Below are 19885 nucleotides of genomic sequence, written 5' to 3' on the forward strand. Positions count from 1 at the left end.
TTGAACCACAGCTCCACTTCTGGTTTTCTGGTACTTAATTGGAGATGAGGCTCATGGACTTTCCTGTGGGAGCTGGCTTTGAACCATGATCCTCAGATCTCACCCTCTTAAGTAGCTAGGGTTACAGGAATGAGTCAACAGCACCTGACTCAATGTTGGAAATGTTGAGGTTCATACTTCCTAGAGCTTTCTATTTCTAGCATAGTTTTGCTAGTAAGATGCCTTCTCTCTTCTTCTACCTTCTGCTTGCTACACAGCAGGTCTGGTTCTATACTGTAATCCAAATGAACAAAAGAAAAGCATTGATCTTGTCATCAAATCCTAAAAAAGACCTAAGACACACACTCAAAAAGCAGATATTATTTTTTACCGCTTTATTGTTGATGTTTTGCGTTATCATTGACCTTTTTCTCGTATCAGAGCTTCCTTGTTATGTACTTACATTCTTAAAAATTCATGTTCTCTTTTTTTTTCTTCAGGTTTTGAAGATCATGATCCTGTGCATACATCTAACTAAATGCTTGCCATGGATATGGTGGTCATTTAGAGAATATATCTAAGTTGGTGACGAATCCTTGCTGCTGGCCACTCAACATAAGACATCATCTGATTGTGCTGATCAGAACTTTCCTGCATTTCCCCACCATGCTATCGTCATCAGCTTGAATTCCTTTCCTAAAATGGTCCTTCTGCTGATCCTGTCAGTCCTGCTGTTGAAAGAAGATGTCCGTGGGAGCGCCCAGTCCAGTGAGAGGAGAGTGGTGGCTCACATGCCAGGCGACATCATCATTGGGGCTCTCTTCTCCGTCCACCACCAGCCCACAGTGGACAAAGTGCATGAGAGGAAGTGCGGGGCTGTGCGTGAGCAGTATGGCATCCAGAGAGTGGAGGCCATGCTGCATACCCTGGAGAGGATCAACAACGACCCCACACTCTTACCCAACATCACACTTGGCTGTGAGATAAGGGATTCCTGCTGGCACTCAGCCGTGGCCCTGGAGCAGAGCATTGAGTTCATTAGGGACTCTCTCATTTCTTCGGAAGAAGAGGAGGGCTTGGTACGCTGTGTGGATGGCTCTTCATCCTTTCGCTCCAAGAAGCCCATAGTAGGGGTCATCGGGCCTGGCTCCAGCTCAGTGGCCATTCAAGTCCAGAACTTGCTCCAGCTGTTCAACATACCTCAGATTGCTTACTCGGCCACCAGCATGGATCTGAGTGACAAAACTCTATTCAAGTACTTCATGAGGGTTGTGCCTTCCGATGCCCAGCAGGCTCGAGCCATGGTGGACATAGTGAAGAGATACAACTGGACCTACGTGTCGGCCGTACACACAGAAGGTAAGACGCCTTTAGATACATCCACAATGTCTCACAATGCATTCAACAACTTCTCTGTATGTATTGCAGGATATAGAAGCCTAAACTTTTCTAATTATCTTAGGTATTCTAAATTCCTCAACAATACTGGTATAGTTGACAGGGACTTGATAGTAGATATCTCCAGACACATAGGTAAGCAAATATAATAGTTTATATGGTCATGATCTGATGAAATGGTAAGTTTTACATTTTGTACTGAGTTTTTTGAACTTCCTTTATGATAATATACTTTGATATTTGTTGCTAAAGGTTTAAAGTTCTAGATCTTTACTGAACAGTTCACATATTTAACCTTGTTCCCCCTGCCTATTATTTGTGTTTAGGTAAAGGGTTCTGTATATAAAAATACATATTTGGGAAGTCTAGGTTTTAATCAGTCAACCTAAGTTTACTCTGATATATAGCTCTTCTTTATGCTGAAGAAATATTCAGAAAGTAAATTATAAGCTAATAGTAATTCACTGTTTGTTGCTTAAGTGTTTTAAAAAATGCTTTTATTTCTGCTGCTTGCTAGTTGCTTATAAGGCTGAGTGGGCTGTGTATGGTGTCATTTCCACAGATTGTGAAACACATCATGAGATACCCTTCCTAGACAATACTTTTTTTGAGACAACAAAACCCAAAATGAATCTGTTTAGCACTATATCACACTGAAGAAGGGAAAAAACAATTTTTATAAACCATTGCATTATTATGAGGATTAGTTAAGACTAAAATTTTTGCAATAAGTTACTGATGTGATCAATAATCCAATCCTATAAAATGTGCCATTGAGTCATTCAGAAATTAATGTGATTATCTGTGAGTTCATTTCAGAGCCAGCAAACAATCAGATACACCAAATGTTCTTTGTTCACTTGTACCATGCCATGGATGTCAATGCATGGACACTCATTCATAACATCTAGAACTGTACAGATGCTTGATGAACTTCAATATGGACAGGCATTTCTCTATTTCTGGAAATTTTCATGTGTAAATTGATGCTTTCTTTAGAGGCACATTAAAGTATAGAGATTTGAGGACATACATAAATATTTACAATAGAAACCTCTGATATTTCCTTTAAATTTTTTTATTATTGTGAAAATACTGTACAGAGGGGTTACAATTACATGGGCAAGACAATGAGTACATTTCTTATCAAGCATTGTAGCCTCCTCCTTTGTTTCCCCTTCCCATCCCTTCCCATCCTCCCCCCCCCCACCCATTCCTCCCTGCTACCCTTCCCCCCACCAAAGTTGTAAAGTTTGTTTTTGACATAATGACTTGTACGTCTCATTGTTGGAATGGGTCCACCTGTATCCCTATTTAAACAATTTGTTTTTTCCCTTCCCATCCACAAATTATGCCAATATCAAATACAGTGAAAGCAGGGGTTTTACGGTGGGGGAGTTTTTTTTTTAACGTTATTGTAGAGTTGCTATACAGAGGAGTTACAGTTACATGAATCAGATAATGAATACTGGGTACAGTTGTTTTTGAACCACATCTCCTCTTTTGTTGCTCTTTCCTCTTTTGTTCCCTCTTGCCCCCATCCACAAGATATCCAGTTCATTTCCCACATAGTATCCAGTGAGTATCACCGTTATATTTATTCACTCTTGTTCCACCTTTTCTGTGCCCTCCTTTACTCTTCCAAATACAAATTAACAAACAAGACAAAAGGAAAATATAGCAACTATGGCAATTAAAAATGTCTCCTTTCCTTTTCTTGGAGTTCATTTCATAGAATATTGTTTTATGTTATCATACCCACATAGCTATTGAGCCTTTGTCAACCACTCCTATGCCTATCCTCCTCCGGCCTCAGAGTGTGAATGTCTAGAGTTTTATATAATTTATCATGCCCCAGTGAGTGTGCATGTATGTGTGTATATATATATATATATATATATATACACACACACACATGCACACATATATGTATTTAATCATTCAGTGTGTTTCCTTTTAAAATTTTGATCAATCTTTTCTTCCTCTCTTTTGCTGGAGATTAACATGTGACCCTGGCACCTCATTCTCCCCCTCAACACTGAGGTTTTCCTTGTAAATCCCAATTTCATTTGATTCTCAAAATAATTCAGCAATATCAACAGTCCACATATTTTTTTTAATGATTCCTGAGTTTATTATTTTTTTTGATTTTTTTTATTGTAAAGATACTATACAGAGGGTTACAGTTACATGAGTGGGGTAATGAGTACACTTCCTCTTGAACATTGTTACCCCCTCCATTGTTTTCCCCCTACCATCCCCTCCCTCCCTCCCTTCCCCGAGGTTCTTTTTTTTTTTGATTGTGATTAAGTGATTACATAATTTCAAAGTCACAAGTTCATTCTAACTTCCCTGGAGCAAATTGTCTACCACAGTCTGTAATATATAACAGTGTTCACATGTTATATACCATATTTGTGATCAGCAGCATGGGGATATTTAGTAGTGGTTCAACCAGATGAGCAGGAGTTCTTTGTTTCTTAAGTCCTGTTAGTTTTGTCGTATCACCTAACATTTTGGATTTAGCATCCACTTATCAGGGAGACCATGTAACGTTTGTCTCTTCGTTCTTGGCTTACCTCGCTCAACATGATTCCTTCTAGCTCCATCCATTTCCCTGCAAATGCCATTATTTTGTCATTTCTAATGGCTGCATAATATTCCATTGTGTATAGATACCACATTTTTTTGATCCATTCATCTGTGGTGGGGCATCTAGGTTGTTTCCATATCCTAGCTATTGCGAACAGTGCTGCAATAAACATGGAGGTGCACGTGTCCTTGTATATTGGTTCCTGTTGTTCAGGGTAGATGCCTAGAAGTGGTATGACTGGGTCGTAAAGGAGGTCAATCTTTAGCTTTCTAAGGACCCTCCAGACTGCTTTCCAAAGTGGTTGTATAAGTGTACATTCCCACCAGCAGTGTAATAGGGTTCCTCTTTCTCCACATCCCCTCCAGCATTTGTTGTTGGCTGATTTGTGGATGTGGGACATTCTGACTGGGGTAAGGTGGTATCTCAGGGTTGTCTTTATTTGCATTTCCTTCACCACCAGGGATGATGAACATTTCCTCATGTGTTTCTTTGCCATTTTTATTTCTTCATTTGAGAAGTCCCTCTTTAGTTCCCTTGCCCATTTAGTAATTGGTTTGTTAGGTTTGGGAGGGATTAGTTTCTTGAGTTCCCTGTATATACAGGATGTTAACCCCTTGTCTGATATATTGCTGGTAAATATTTTTTCCCAATTAGTTGGTTGTCTTTCTAGCTTAGTTGCGATAGATTTAGCTGTGCAGAAGCTTTTTATTTTAAGGTAGTCCCATTTGTCGAGTCTCTCTCCAACTTGTTGTGACCCTGGGACTCTGTTCAGGAAGTTCCTTCCTGTGCCTATTAGTTCAAGTGTCTCTCCTACTCTGTCCTGCAGTAGTTTCAGAGATTCAGGTTTAATGTTAAGGTCTTTAATCCATTTTGAGTTGATGTTGGTGCATGGTGATAGGCTGGGGTCCACTTTTAGTTTTCTGCATGTGGCTGCCCAGTTTTCCCAGCACCAGCGGTTGAAGAGGCTGTGTTTCTTCCATTGTATGTCTTTGGCTCCTTTGTCGAATATCAGCTGGCTGTAGGCCTGTGGATTTATTTCTGGATCTTCTATTCTGTTCCATTGGTCTTCGGGTCTGTTTTTGTGCCAGTACCATGCTGTCTTTGTTATTATAGCTCTGTAGTAGAGTTTGAAGTTCGGCATGGATAGCCCTCCCATATTGTCTTTATCCCCTAGAATTGTTTTGGCTATTCTAGGTCTTTCGTTGTTCCATATAAATTTTTGGACTGTTTTCTGTATTTCAGTGATGTACGTCATTGGGATTTTAATAGGAATTGCATTGAATTTGTATATTAGTTTTGGAAGTATTACCATCTTTACTATATTAAGTCGGCCTATCCAGGAGCATGGGAGGTCTTTCCATTTCCTAGTGTCTTCTGCAATTTCTTTCTTTAACTTTTTATAGTTCTCATTAAATAGTTCTTTTACATCTTTGGTTAGGTTAATTCCTAAATATTTTATTTTTTGGGAGGTTATTGTGAATGGGGTTGCTCCCTTTATTTCCCTCTCTTCCTGTGCGTTCTCAGTGTATAGGAAGGCTACTGATTTTTGTGGGTTTATTTTGTATCCTGCTATTTTGCCGAAGTGACTTATGATTTCTAAAAGTTTGGGGATGGAGTTTTTGGGATCGTGGAGGTATAGTATCATGTCGTCTGCAAAAAGGGATAGTTTAACTTCTTCTTTCCCTATGCGGATCCCTTTAATGTCTTTTTCTTGCCTTATTGCCCTGGCTAAGGGTTCTAGGACTATGTTGAAGAGGAGTGGAGACAGTGGGCATCCTTGCCTTGTTCCTGTTTTTAGGAGGATTGGTTGTAGCCTTTCCCCATTAAGTATAATATTGGCTATTGGTCTGTCATAAATGGCTTTTATTGTTTTTAGAAATGTTCCTTCTATTCCTATTTTCTCCAGAGCTTTTAGCATGAATGAATGTTGAATTTTATCAAAGGCCTTTTCTGCATCTGTGGCGATAATCATGTGATTCTTGACCTTGGCTCTGTTGATATGCTGGATTACATTTATTGACTTACGTATGTTAAACCATCCCTGCGTCTCTGGGATGAAGCCTACCTGATCATAGTGTATTATTTTTTTTTATGTGTTTCTGGATTCTGTTAGCTAGAATCTTGTTAAGGATCTTTGCATCTGTGTTCATCAAGGAAATTGGCCTGTAATTCTCCTTTTTGGTTGGGTCTTTGCCTGGTTTGGGGATGAGTGTGATATTGGCTTCGTAGAATGAGTTTGGGATAGCTCCCTCCTTCTCTGTTTCTCTGAAGAGCTTGAGGAGTATGGGTATTAGTTCTTGTTTAAAGGTCATAGAATTCTGCTCTGAATCCATCTGGTCCTGGGCTTTTTTTTGTTGGAAGACTTTTGATAGCTTCCTGTATCTCATTATAGGATATTGGCTTATTTAATTGGTTAACTTCTTCTTTGCTCAGTTTGGGTAACTTGTATTTCTCTAAAAATGCATCCATTTCTGCCAGATTTTCTTCCTTTAGAGAGTAAAGCTTTTGAAAGTAGTCTGTTAGAATTGTTTGGATATCTTGGGTACGTGTTGTGATGTTTCCGGTGGCATCCCTAATCCTATTAATATGGGTTTCCTCTCTTCTTTTTTTAATTAATCTTGCCAACGGGCCATCAATTTTGTTAATTTTTTCAAAGAACCAGCTTTTTGTTTGGTTTATTTTGGTTATGGTTTTCTGATTTTCTAATTGGTTAATCTCTGCTCTTAATTTGGTTATCTGGCTTCGTCTAGTAGCTTTAGGTCCCATTTTTTCTTGTTTTTCTAGCTGTTTTAGTTGCAACATGAGATTATTTACTTGGTCTGTCTCCATTCGCTTGATGTGGGCACTGAGGGCAATAAATTTGCCCCTCAGGACTGCTTTTGCTGTGTCCCACAAGTTTCTTTGTGAGGTGTTTTCATTTTCATTGAGTTGTAGGAAATGCTTTATTTCTTCTCTGATCTCTTCTGTTACCCAGGTATTGTTAAGGAGTGTGCTGTTCAATTTCCATGTATTAGAGAAATTTCTGCGGTATGCTTTGTTATTGAGAGCTAGCTTGATTCCACTGTGGTCAGATAGGATACAGGGGATTATGTCGATCCCTTTGTATTTGCTTAAGTTCCTTGCATGAACTATGATATGGTCTATTTTGGAGAAAGTTCCATGAGCTGCTGAGAAGAATGTGTACTGTGTTGTTTTAGGGTGAAATACTTGGTAGATGTCAGTTAATTCCGCTTGAAGTATGGCCTCACTTAATTCGGTAGCTTCTTTGCCAATCCTCTGGTTGGTAGACCTGTCCTTTGGTGAGAGTGGCATGTTAAAGTCTCCTAGTATTATCGTATTGGGATCTATTTTATTCTGTAAGTTTGAGAGCATTTGTTTGACATATCTGGGTGCACCGATATTTGGGGCATATAAGTTGATGATGGTTATATCCTCCTCTTGGATTGTTCCCTTTATTAATATGTAGTGTCCGTCCTTGTCTTTCTGTACTGATTTTAATGAAAAGTTTATTTTGTCAGATATCAGGATAGCTACACCTGCTTTCTTACTGGGGGAATTTGATTGGTAGATCCTTTTCCACCCCTTCACTCTGAGTTTGTTTGTATGTTTGGCTGAGAGGTGGGTCTCCTGAAGGCAACAGATGGATGGGTCTTGTTTTCTGATCCAGTCCTCAGTTCATTTTCTTTTAATTGGCGAATTCAGCCCATTTATATTAAGAGAAAGTATAGAGAGATGCATTGTTGTCCCTGCCATTCCGTTTTCCTAAGTTTTTCTTCTTTCCTTTCCTCCTGTGCTTGCTCAGTTAGACTTTGAGTAATGCCTGTTTGGGGCAGGTCCCAGTTCCTGGTTGCTTTCTTCAGGTTGTGTCCCCCCTCTTAGAATTCTTTGTAATGCTGGCTTAATGTTTATGTATTCATTTAGTTTTTCTTTGCTATTAAAAGTTTTCAGTTCTCCATCGAATGTGAATGCTAGCTTTGCCGGGTATATCAGTCTGGGTTGGCAGTTATTGGCTCTCAGGGCTCGTATGGTGCTTTCCCAGGCTTTTCTTGCATTCATTGTTTGTGTGGAGAGATCTGCAGTGATTCTAATTTTTTCCCATTGTAGTATAGCTCCTTCTTAATTTTTGCTGCATGCAGGATTGTTTCCTTATTATTCAGATCCATCATTTTTACTATAATGTGTCTAGAAGTGTTTCTCCTGGGATCTTGCTTGTTGGGTGTTCGATAAGCTTTTGTGATGTAGTTAAGATGGTCGTTTTTGAGGTGGGGAAAATTTTCATTGACTATCTTGTTAAATAGGTGTTGCATTCCCTTGCTCTGGAATTCCTCACCTTCATCCACTCCGATTATGGGAAGGTTAAATTTTTTAGCATTATCTGCTTGCTCTTGAATTTCCCTTTGGTTTAATTTGAGTGATTTTTCCATATCTGTCACTTTTTGGTCCAGTTGGTGTATTCTGTCTTCTGTATCTGACACCCTACCTTCCATTTCATTCACTCTGTTGACCGTGGCTTCTATTGTGGTTTGCATGGAGGAAATGGATCCCTTTATGGATTCAATGTTGGTTCTCAGAGTACTGATCTCACCTAGATCAGTATGCATTACCTCTAATTTGGCGTTTATCTCACTTCTTACTGAGGTTTGTGCAGCTTCTATTTTTGCATCCAACTTTTGTTTGATATTCTGTATATCTTTTGATAGTTCATCCTTGTGCTCTTTCAATTTCTGATCCATTTCTCGCTTTGTTTCTTGAGTCATTGTCTCCAGCAACCCTTGGATGTAGCTTTTGTCTTCCATTCCTGCTTTGCTTCCATTGGGGCTCTCCCCTGCGTGGCTGCTGGCTTTTGAGGTGAGCTTGCTGTCCTGGGTAGTGGTAAACCTTGTGATTTTTCTCTGTGATTTTCGCATGGGGGTTCAGGAGACTGCTCTTCAATTTTGTTTTGGTGTGTCTGTCTTTGCTTGGTTGCTGATTCTATATTGGTAGAGAGAGTCTGTGCCTGATCTGGATTCTGTTGGGAGCCTATTTCCAGCTGCTATTCTGACTTACTTAGGATTCTCAGCTCTCTGCTGTAGATTGCTGGCAATTCCCGCCTTTGGAAGGTTTGAGCAGCCTAGACTGCTTGTGTTTGCTCCTGCGGGTGCTCTTGGGAATATCAGATGCTCTGGATGCATCTCCCAAATACTGGAGTCTGCTATGGGCTCCTGATGTGTTTTTGTTTGTTTTGGGCTGGTTGTGGGCTTGAACTCTAGGTTTGGGTGCTGTCACTCAGCTCTTCAGCTCAAGGCTGGCACCCTACCATTTGAGCCACAGCACCACTTCTGACCCTTTTTGCTTTTGTGATGCTGAGGAATCAGATCCAGGGCCTCATACTTCCAAGACTATCACTCTATTGCTGAGCTGCCTTATCAGCCTGAGCTCCTGCTTACTATCAGGTGCTGGCAGCCTGTGTTGCCCAATTCCCAGCCTAGGGTATATGGGTGGAGTTTTGGTGGGGTTTGGGCTTCTCTTGTCCTAAGCCTCCAGGTCTTTTGTTGTCACAGGCATGCTTCCCGGGGAGTGCTGTTCCCTGTTTCTCTCCCCTCTGTTGAGGTGTATGCTCAGCTTTTTACTTCAGTTGGGAGGAGTTGGTTGTGTTGCTCAGGCGCCGGTCCCCGGGCCTGGTTCCGGCCCCAGCCTGGAGCGCGCTCGTTAGGCCCTGTAGGTCGTCAGTTGTTGTTGCAGTCCGAGTTCAGTTGGGGTGGTTGCGGGCTGGGTTGGGCGGCCCCTGCCGGGTCGTTGCAATCGCGATCGGGTGGGTGGTCTGCCTACAGGTCCCTTTGTCGCGCTGCTGGTGCTGGGCGGCTTTGGTGGGATGGAGCCTCTCCGCTCCGGTGGAGAGTGAGGGGTGGGGGTGGGATCCTCGTGGAGACTCCCGGCTGGTAGCAGTCCACATATTTTATTTAAAATGTAAAACTTGGTGGCTGGAAAATAAATCATATATTGTAGGTAGTAATTTTAGTTTGGGGCTTATAGCTACTGACTTCTAGTTTAGAAGACTAATATAACTTAAGATAGTGGTTGGGGATTTAGCTCAGTGGAAGCGCACTTGCCTCGCAAGTGCACAGTTCTGAATTTGGTCCTTAGCTCTGGATAAAAATATTTGACCCAACAGAATCATATCCTGATTCTGTATCCATGCAATATGTATTTGTTAGCAAAAATATATGTTAATCCCTCCAATAGTTCTACACTGGTCAGCCCTATGTTGTAGATATTGTACCAATTGTGATTGGCAATAGTTTTACAGTACCTAAGGACTCAAGATATACACAAAAGCTATGTAATTGTAATTCAAAATTATAAATTTACCAATAAGTGTATATGGTAAATAGAGATTTAAAAAAATCACTTTCTGCTCTGTGGTTCTGGAGGCTAGAGAGAAAATCTTAAAGGTTGAGATGGGATTTGATTGCCAAGTTTTATCAGGAAGAATACTGACCAAAGTGAAAAATTAAGAAGTCATGGATTTCAATCATGGACATTAGGAAAAATAAGATGGGACTTCCTTCTAGCTTGGTCACTATGCAGAAGATGCTCATTTAAGACTGTGGCTCCAGTCTATCTACAAATTCAACGCAATACCTATCCAAATTCCAACCTCATTCTTCAAGGAAATAGAAGAGGCAATCCAAAAATTCATATGGAGCAATAAAAGACCCCGAATAACAAAAACGCTCCTGAATGGAAAGGACACTGCTGGAGGAATATCAATACCAAACTTCAAACTCTACTATAAAGCCATAGTAATTAAAACAGCTTGGTATTGGCATAAGAACAGACCTCAGGACCAATGGAATAGAATTGAAAACCCAGAAATGAACCTACAGAGCTATAGCCATCTAATCTTCGATAAGGGAGCTAAAACAATAGAATGGAAGAAAGACAACCTCTTCAGTAAATGGTGCTGACAAAATTGGTTAACTACATGTAGAAAACTTAAGCTACATCCTTATATATCACCCTGCACCAGAATCGACTCCAAATGGATCAAAGACCTTGAACTCAAAGCAGACACTCTGAAAACATTACAGGATGGAATAGGAGAAACCCTAGGTCTCCTTGGCTCAGGCCGAAATTTTCTGAATAGAGACCCGGAAACACAACAAATCAAAGAAAGGTTGGACAAATGGGATTGCATAAAGTTGCAGAGCTTCTGCAGGGCAAATGACATAGCTAGCAAGATCAATAGAAAGCCCACGGATTGCGAGAAGACCTTTACTAGCCATACAACGGACAAGGGTCTCATATCTAAAATATACTTGGAACTCAAAAAATTAAACCCCCCCAACAACAAATCCTCAAAGAAACAACTGCCCAATAAATAAGTGGGCGAAAGACTTAAAGAGAAACTTCTCTGAAGAAGAAAGAAGGATGGCCAATAGACACATGAAGAAATGTTCAACATCCCTAGCCATAAAAGAAATGCAAATCAAAACAACAGAACGGCAAAAATCAAGAACTCTAACAACAACAGATGCTGGAGGGGATGTGGACAGAAAGGAACCTTACTTCATTGTTGGTGGGAATGTAACTTGTTCAACCACTTTGGAAAGCAGTATGGAGGTTCCTCAAAAGACTTCACATAGAGCTCCCCTATGACCCAGCAATCCCACTTTTGGGCATTTACCCTAATGTTTACAAAAAAGACCACACTAAAGCTACCAGCACAACTATGTTTATTGCAGCATTATTTACCATAGCTAAGATATGGAACCAACCCAGATGCCCCTCAGTAGATGAATGGATCAAGAAAATGTGGTATATATACACAATGGAATTCTATGCCTCCATCAGAAAGAATGACATTGCCCCATTTGTTAGGAAATGGAAAAACTTGGAAAAAATTATATTAAGTGAAGTAAGCCAGGCCCAAAGAAACGTAGGTCCCATGGTTTCCCTTATTTGTAATATCTAGTATATGTATGAGTCAAGCGGAAAAGGTCAGATAATGTGATGTCAGGAAAATGAACCCTTAGATGTGTATTTTAATGTTTTTTTCTTTCATGCATGTGTTTCTAACACATTTATAAGATTATCTCTTTGTTGCTTTGTATGTCCCTCCCCCACAGTATAACCCTTGCTTTCACTATATTTGATGTCAGTATAACTTGTGGAGGAGATGGGGAAAAACCAGTTGTTTAAGGATACAGGTGGACCTGTTGCAACAATGAGAAGTACAAGTTGTCATGTCCAAAACGAGCTTTACAACGTTGGTGCAGGGGGGGGGGGGGGAAAGGGTGGGAAGGGGGGGAAGGAGAAGGATTGGGATTGGGGGGGAGGGGGGAGGCTGGGAAGGGATGTGAAGGGTAAACAAAGGAGGAGGCTGCAATGCTTGGTAAGAAATGTACGCATTATCCTGCCCATGTAACTGTAACTCCTCTGTACAGTATGTTCACAAATAAAATTAAATAAAAAAAAAAAAAAAAAAAAAGACTGTGGCTCCAGAGCCAGGCCCTGGTGGCTCAGGCCTGTAATCCTAGCTACTCAAGAGGCTGAGATCTGAGAATCACAGTTCAAAGCCAGCCTGGGAAGGAAAGTCCGTGAGACTCTTATCTCCAATAAACCACTAGAAAACCGGAAGTGGCGTTGTGGCTCAAGTGGTAGAGCACTTGCCTTGAGCTGAAGAGCTGAGGGACAGCACCCAAGCCCAGAGTTCAAGCCCCACGACCGACCAAAAAAAAAAGGCTCCAGGTCAGTTATGATCATTGGATTTCACTAATTCAGGCTGTTATTTTAACTCCAATATGTACCAATAGTAAACAAGTAATCTAACAAACTATGATGCCTTCAAATTGTACGTTACTATACAGCTATTAAATGAATGAGAGATGAATAATGATCCTTGAGAACATTTTACTGGAAAAAAGTACATCCCTATTTGTTTAAAAGGACCTATTTTCATTCTAAACCTTTTAAATTAAATATTCAAACTTGCTCACAAAAATGAGAAAAACTGAACAATTTCTTCTTCTGGGAGGAAACATAAATGATTAGGAAATATGACAGTGGGATAGATTGGTTTTTCATGGATAACTTTTGCATACATATGCCCCAACATGTCTACTACATATGTAAATTCCACATTTCTTTCTTTTTCTTTTTCTTTTTTGTCAGTTGTGGGGATTGAACTCTGGTCCTGAGCACTGTCCCTCAGCTCTTCAGCTCAAGGCTAGCACTCTACTACTTGAGCTACAGCACCACTTCTGATTTTCTGGTGGTTTATTTGACATAAGAGTCTCATGGACTTTCCAGCCTAGGCTGGCTTTGAACTGTGATCCTCAGATCTCAACCTCCCAAGTAGCTAGAATTACAGGTGTGAGCTACCCACACCCAGATATTTCTGTATATCCATGACAAGAAAATATTCTCTCTGAAGGCAAACATGAGACAATAGCAATTGCACTGAAAGAAATACTTTACATTATTGTCTAATGTGATTATATCAGTAGTTACCTTGTTTAATTCCAAGCAATAATCAGGTAAAGAGGTTAGGTACTTTCATGCCTTCAATTTTTCAGTGTTAAGAGTAGCTTGTAGGAATTTACACACAGTAAAACTCACCTGCAGGAACATAAAAGACTTGAGTCAAACCAGGGTCTTATTTGAAAAGTCTCCAAGGTAAAGACAAGGTTCTGTTACAGCAAAATCTCACAGACATTTCATTGCTCAAAATAATTTTACATGAAATGTGATATCACTTATTTCTCTCTCTCTCTTTCTCTTTCTCTCTTTCTCTTTCTCTCTCTCTCTCTCTCTCTCTCTCTCTCTCTCTCTCTCTCTCTCTTTCTTAGGGGAAATTCTTTATAAACCTACATCAGCCAGTTCTTGTGCTTTATAGTTTATTTTAATGTTTTTATCACAATCTTCCTTTGCTCAGATGATAGTCCTTTTTCTTGGAAAGTCTGGGATTTTCTTGATGCTTTCACATGAGCCATTGAGTTGTATGAAAAGATATGCTCCTATTTTCAGAAACATTTTATCCTCAAATGCCTGTTTGTGCCAGTACTGGGGGACTATTTCTTGCTGGGGTTGCTCACAACTGGCACTCTACCACTGTAGCCATGCTTCTAGTTTGGCATTTTGCAGGTTGCTTAGAGATGGAGTCTCACAGACTTTTCTACCTGGGCTAGTATTGAATCTTGATTCTCCAAGTCTCAGTCTCTTGAGTAGTTAAGATTGTAAGTATGAACTACTGGCACTTGGCTTATTTTATACTAAGCCTAAAAAAAAGAATGTCACTCAACCTGGCAGGTATTTTAAAAAAATGTCCTTCAAGAAAATTCATGCTATCACCAAGTGCCAGAGGGCAGCACTGGAGACTTGGGTTTCAGCATTGATGTTAATCTCTCACACTTGAAATTCCTGGGCTTATGGGATCTATAAGCAGCAGGACTGCTTAGTATGGTTTGCTTTACTACATTGAAATCATGCCTGAAACTTCTAGGCAAACAGAATGACAGTAACACAGAAGAGAAGGAGGAACAGGAATATTTGTTTTTTGTGTGTCTGTATGTATGTGGTAGTGCTGGATGCTCTCTCGGTATGACACGAATGAACCACAACTCAACCTCCTGCTTTTTGTTTGCTAATTGGATATCAGAGTCACATGGACTTTCCTGCCTGGGCTGGCTTTGAACTGCAATCTTCAGATCTTAGCCTCTTGAGTAGCTAAGATTACAGGTTTGAGCCACTGGCCCCCAGCCAAGAAATCTTTTTTTTTTTTTTTTGGTGGGGCTTGAACTCAGCTTGGGTGCTAGGTCCCTGAGCTCCTCAACTCAAGGCAATCGCTTTACCTTTTAAGCCACAGAACCACTTCCAGTTTTCTGGGGCTGGCTTTGAATCTTCATCCTCAGATCTCAGCCTTCTGAGTAGCTAGGATTATAGGTGTGAGCCACGAGCACCTAGCAGAAATCATTTGTTAAAACAGTAAACCAAACTACTTATTTAACCAAATAGAGGAAGAAAATGTACATTTCCTTGAAAAGGGTCAATCTGCTGCTCTGAGAAAATGGGTGTTCTTGCTTCAGAACTTTTCCAGATTGAGGCACATGAGGTCATTGTGGCTTTCCTAGTTAGGACTGTGGCCCATCATTTGCATGGGAGACTCCCCTTAATGAGCCTTCTGAATACAGATGATTTCTTTCTGTTTGGACTCCTCCCTTCCAGTGCCATGCAGCAGCCCTGGCCTGGCAACGGCTTTGAAAGAGAACTTGGCTGTAGTAAGGACTTCTTTCCTAGTCTGTCTTTAACCACTGTCACAGAAGGCATGAAGCGACACAAGATTTTTTAGGTGAAGCCATTATAGACTGTGTATGGTGTGTGTGTGTGTGTGTGTGTGTGTGTGTGTGTGTGTGTGTGTGTGTGTGTGTGTGTGTGTGTGTGTGCTGGTCCTTGGGGCTTGATCTCAGGGCTTATGTGCTGTCCCTGAGCTTTTTTGCTCAAAGCTGGCACTCTTCCACTTGAGCCAAAGTTCCACCTCCAGCTTTTTAGTGGCTAATTGGAGATACAAATCTCTCTAGGGATTGTCGCCTGGGCTGCCTTTGAGCCTGGATCCTCAAATCTCAGCTACCTGAGTAAGGAGGGATTACAGATGTGAGTCACCAGTGCCTGGCCATTGAAAACTTCTTAACATCAAGCAAATGCTAGTGCTCAAAGAAGATCCACACCACTGGCTTTCTGACCCAGAGCTAAATGTAATTTCACAAATGAGCCCAGTTGAAAGCATAAACACTACTCAGTTGACCATAAGCCCAGTTGCAAGCAAGATGAATGCTTTCAGGATAGAGTTCAAAACAAGCATTTGCATGCTTATTTTGGCTTTAGGTTTAACTCCTTTCCATACAAATAAGATATCACTGCCATGTTTAAACTTCAAAATTAAAACAGTATAATTTATTAATATACATTGATGTTACTGAGAGACAAATATGAAATAAAACACAATAAAAGTTTCAGGCAAAAGTACATCAGTCATTTGCTTATGACTGCATATTTGAGTGCTCCCTGGAAGCCTGAATATTTTAAATATATGCTTATGAATTTAACTACATTTTCCCCCTTGGATCTAATCAATTTCATTGAGAAAATTATCTAGTAGGCTGAGTTTCCTATACTTATATTTCACACCACACATGATTTACTGAACTCTAACACTTTGTAATGTTTGCTGACATAATTTGAACTCCATGATTCATCTCAGGACCTATCATAGTGCCTGGAATGTAACAGGTGTTCAGTGAAAATTTCCTGAATGGATGAATCTATCTTAGAATTGTACCTAACTTGTAATTTATCAATATGCATCATTTGACTAAATAGTCAGTGCTTATAATTTTTCACAGTTTTTCTTTTTTTTTTAAATGAAAATGAAGTGCCAATATTCCTCTCTTGATTAATTGTAAAATATACTTCACACCTCTTTTTTTTTGGTTTGTTGTCACTAGTTCATGAATTTCTTATTTCTGTCTAATGATATAAAAATGCTAATTTGTTCTGGATAAAAATACCATTGATAGTCAGGGGAGAAATATGTCACTAAATTCTGCTGGTAACGTTGATCATTATAAAATTGTTCTCCAGGGCAGTTTATAGATTGCACTACTGTACATGGTTCAGGTTATAACTTTCTTTTCCATCAGTTATTCCTTTCAATATATGAAAACAAAGAAGGTTTGGTTAAAAACTGACACTGGATTCTATATCCTTTCTTGTTAGTGAATTATTTTTTGTTGTTGTTAATATGTTTTAATTATAACTAATAATGAGATTCAGTGTAGTGTTTCCATACATGCATACCACCTATACTTATCAACCTTTTCCCATATACACAATTCCCATTCTCCCATCCTCTAGGAATTCCTAATTTACTTTTAGATCAAGAATTTTTTTAAACTTCTTTATATGAGGGAGAACATGAGGTATTTGCCTTTACATCTGCCTTATTTTACTTAACATAGTGATCTCCAGTTCTGTCCATTATGCTACAAATGACAAAAGTTTCATACTTTTTGTGGCTCTGTATTACTCCAAATTTTCTTTATCCATTTATCTATTGATTAGTGCCTTAACTATTGTGAATATTGTTACAATAAACCTGTGTATGCTAGTATAAGGGTGAGCAAACTATTCATGTCTCATCTTTGTGACAATATTAAGGCAACAATAAATGTTACCATGTTCTATTGAAGGATAGATATAAATAGATCAATATAGTTATCTCTATCTGTCTGTCTTTCTATCTAATATCAATCTTGGAGCTTGAGCTGAAGATCTGGGCAATGTCCCTTAGCTTTTTTGCTCAAGGCTAGCACTCTACCACTTGAGCTGCAGTGATTTTCCTACCCCAGCTGGCTTTGAACCACGATCCTCAGAATTTAGCCTCCTAAACAGTATGATTACAAGGGTTGGGCACTGGTGCTCAGCTGAAAATAAGTTAAAGAGATTTTCTTTGGCTTTTCAAGAACTAAAAAGTAAGCTGGGTGCTGGTGGCTCACGCCTGTAATCCTGGCTACTCAGGAGGCTGAGATCTGAGGATTCCGGTTCAAAGCCAGCCGGGGCAGGAAAGTCCGTGAGACACTTATCTACAATAAACCACTAGAAAACCGGAAGTGGCGCTGTGGCTCAAGCGTAGAGAGCTCGCCTTGAGCTAAAGAGCGCAGGGACAGTGCCCAAGCCCAGAGCTCAAGCCCCACGATCGACAAAAAAACAAAACAACAACAACAAAAAACAACTAAAAAGTACTATATGTTGAAACAAATGTAACAATGATCATGGTAATAACGCATAATTATAATCCAATTTTTTCGTATAATGTTAACACTGGAAAGATATTAAAACATTTAGTCTCTCTTCTTTATTTCTCAAGTGAGGTAACAGAGACAGTAAATTCAAGTAGCTTGGCTTATTTGTCACTGTTGATTCTTAGAACTCAAGCAACCTATTTAGAACTATGGTGTGGACGTTTTACTCAAGTTCATTTTTTTTTTGGGGGGGTCCGGTCATGGGGCCTGAACTCTGGTCCTGGGCGCTGTCCCTCAGCTCTTCAGCTCAAGGCTAGCGCTCTACCACTTGAGCCACAGCGCCACATTCGGCTTTTTTGTTTTTGCTTATGTGATGCTGAGGAATCCAACCCAGGGCCTCTGGCATGCGAGGCATGCGCTCTACCACTGAGCCACCTTCCCAGCCCTCAAGTTCATTTTTTTTATAAATGTCAGTTTTGGTTTTTTTTTTTTTAATACAAGGTCTCACATTTAACTGGTTCATACAACTTGAGCCACCACTCCAGCCCTGCTTTTTCATTTGTCATTTTGAAGATACAATCTTTCAGACTTTTTGCTCAACATGGCTTTGAATTGTGATTCTCTGCATTTCAGCCTCCTAAATAGCTAGAATTCCAGGCATGAGCTGTAAGGGCAAGTTCTTTTTGTTAGTCATTATGCATCACATTGTTTTATTTATGCAATTTACTTCAATAACAACGATTGTTGCAGACTTTCTGCTGAATGTTTTTAATGACTATCTGTAATAGTAGACTAGATCATAAGTGAAGTAGCTTGTTGAAATATTAGCCTTTTGGAATATATGACCCCTTAGCTCTTGATCTGTAAACTGGATACGGTAATGCTTTGCCTGGGTCATATTGAAGGTCGATAAAAATTTGAAAGATGTTTCTTTTCTTTTCTTTTTTTGTTAGTCATGGGACTTAAACTCAGGGACTGGGTGCTGTTCTTGAGCGCTTTTGCTCAAGGCTACTGCTCAGCCACTTTGAGCCACAGCTCTACTTCCATTTTTTGGTGGTTTCTGCTGGACATTACTGGCTGGGCTGGCTGTGAACCACTATCTTCAGATCTCAGCCTCCTGAGTAGTTAGGATCATAGGACTGAGCTACCAGTGCCCTGTAAGATTTTTCTTTACTTACCCCAAATTCTGAAAACATTACATAATCAGGTAGTTTTGAATTTATTGGATATTATGTTACTTATTGTATTTGTTTCCAGTGACATACAAGTAGATAAAAAATCAGAAATTGCAGAGACTTTTAAGAGATTTCTCATTAAATTAGATCATAGATCCATGAACTAGGAAATAGAGTTGACAACACTGATAATAAATTTGGAAGCATTCATATTCACACATTTCTGTCAGAAACATGCTTGTTAATGATGAGAGAAATAAAGATAGCCAGAAAAGAGCGTACAAAGGGGGATTCCCTCTCATCTTTCTTTTTTTTCATTGTAAGCCTGCTGGAGATTTTTTAATTAAGTTTTTTAGTGTGAAAACACTATACAAAGGGTTTACAGTTACCTGAGAAAGGTAATGAGTACATTTCTTATCAAGCATTGTTGCCTCCTCCTTTGTTTTTCTCCTACCATCCCTTCCCTCCCACCTCCTCAACTACCCGCTTCGTACTTCCCTACCCCCACGTAAATTGTAGAGTTCGTTTTTCCACATAGCATCTTCTATATCTCATTGTTGCAATGGGTAAACCTGTATCCCTATTTTAAACAATTTGTCTTTTCCCTTCCCCTCCAGAAATTATACCAGCATCAAATACAGTGAAAACAAGGGTTATACCATGGGGGAGGGACATAAAAAACAACAAATAAATCATCTTATAAATATGTTAGAAACAATAGCAAGAAAGAAAAAAACCACTTGTGTCCTATCTTGGTGTTCATTTCGCTTACTGTCGTCTTATCTGACCTTTTCTGCTTGTCCCAGACATATACTAGTTATTGCAAATAAGGGAAACCATGGGACCAATGTTTCTTTGCACCTGGCTTACTTCACTTAACATAATTTTTTCCAAGTCTTTCCATTTCCTAACAAATGGGCGATGTCATTCTCTTTTTTATTTTTCCACAGTGGTTTTATTTT

General features: G+C 39.7%; 1 protein-coding gene across 3 annotated transcripts in view; it reads left to right on the plus strand.

Moving 5' to 3' along the window:
• Nucleotides 1-680: 680 nt before the first annotated feature.
• Nucleotides 681-19885, plus strand: part of Grm5 (glutamate metabotropic receptor 5) — a 506808-nt gene continuing 487603 nt past the window's right edge. For all 3 annotated transcript variants that reach the window (XM_042688901.1, XM_042688912.1, XM_042688921.1), the window contains exon 1: nt 681-1338. In XM_042688901.1, coding sequence (XP_042544835.1) covers nt 681-1338 — 658 coding nt within the window. The remainder of the gene's footprint in view (nt 1339-19885) is intronic.

The sequence above is a fragment of the Dipodomys spectabilis genome, unplaced genomic scaffold (genome assembly GCF_019054845.1).
Source record: "Dipodomys spectabilis isolate Male_0828 unplaced genomic scaffold, ASM1905484v1 ptg000003l, whole genome shotgun sequence".
NCBI classification, from domain to species: Eukaryota; Metazoa; Chordata; class Mammalia; order Rodentia; family Heteromyidae; genus Dipodomys; species Dipodomys spectabilis.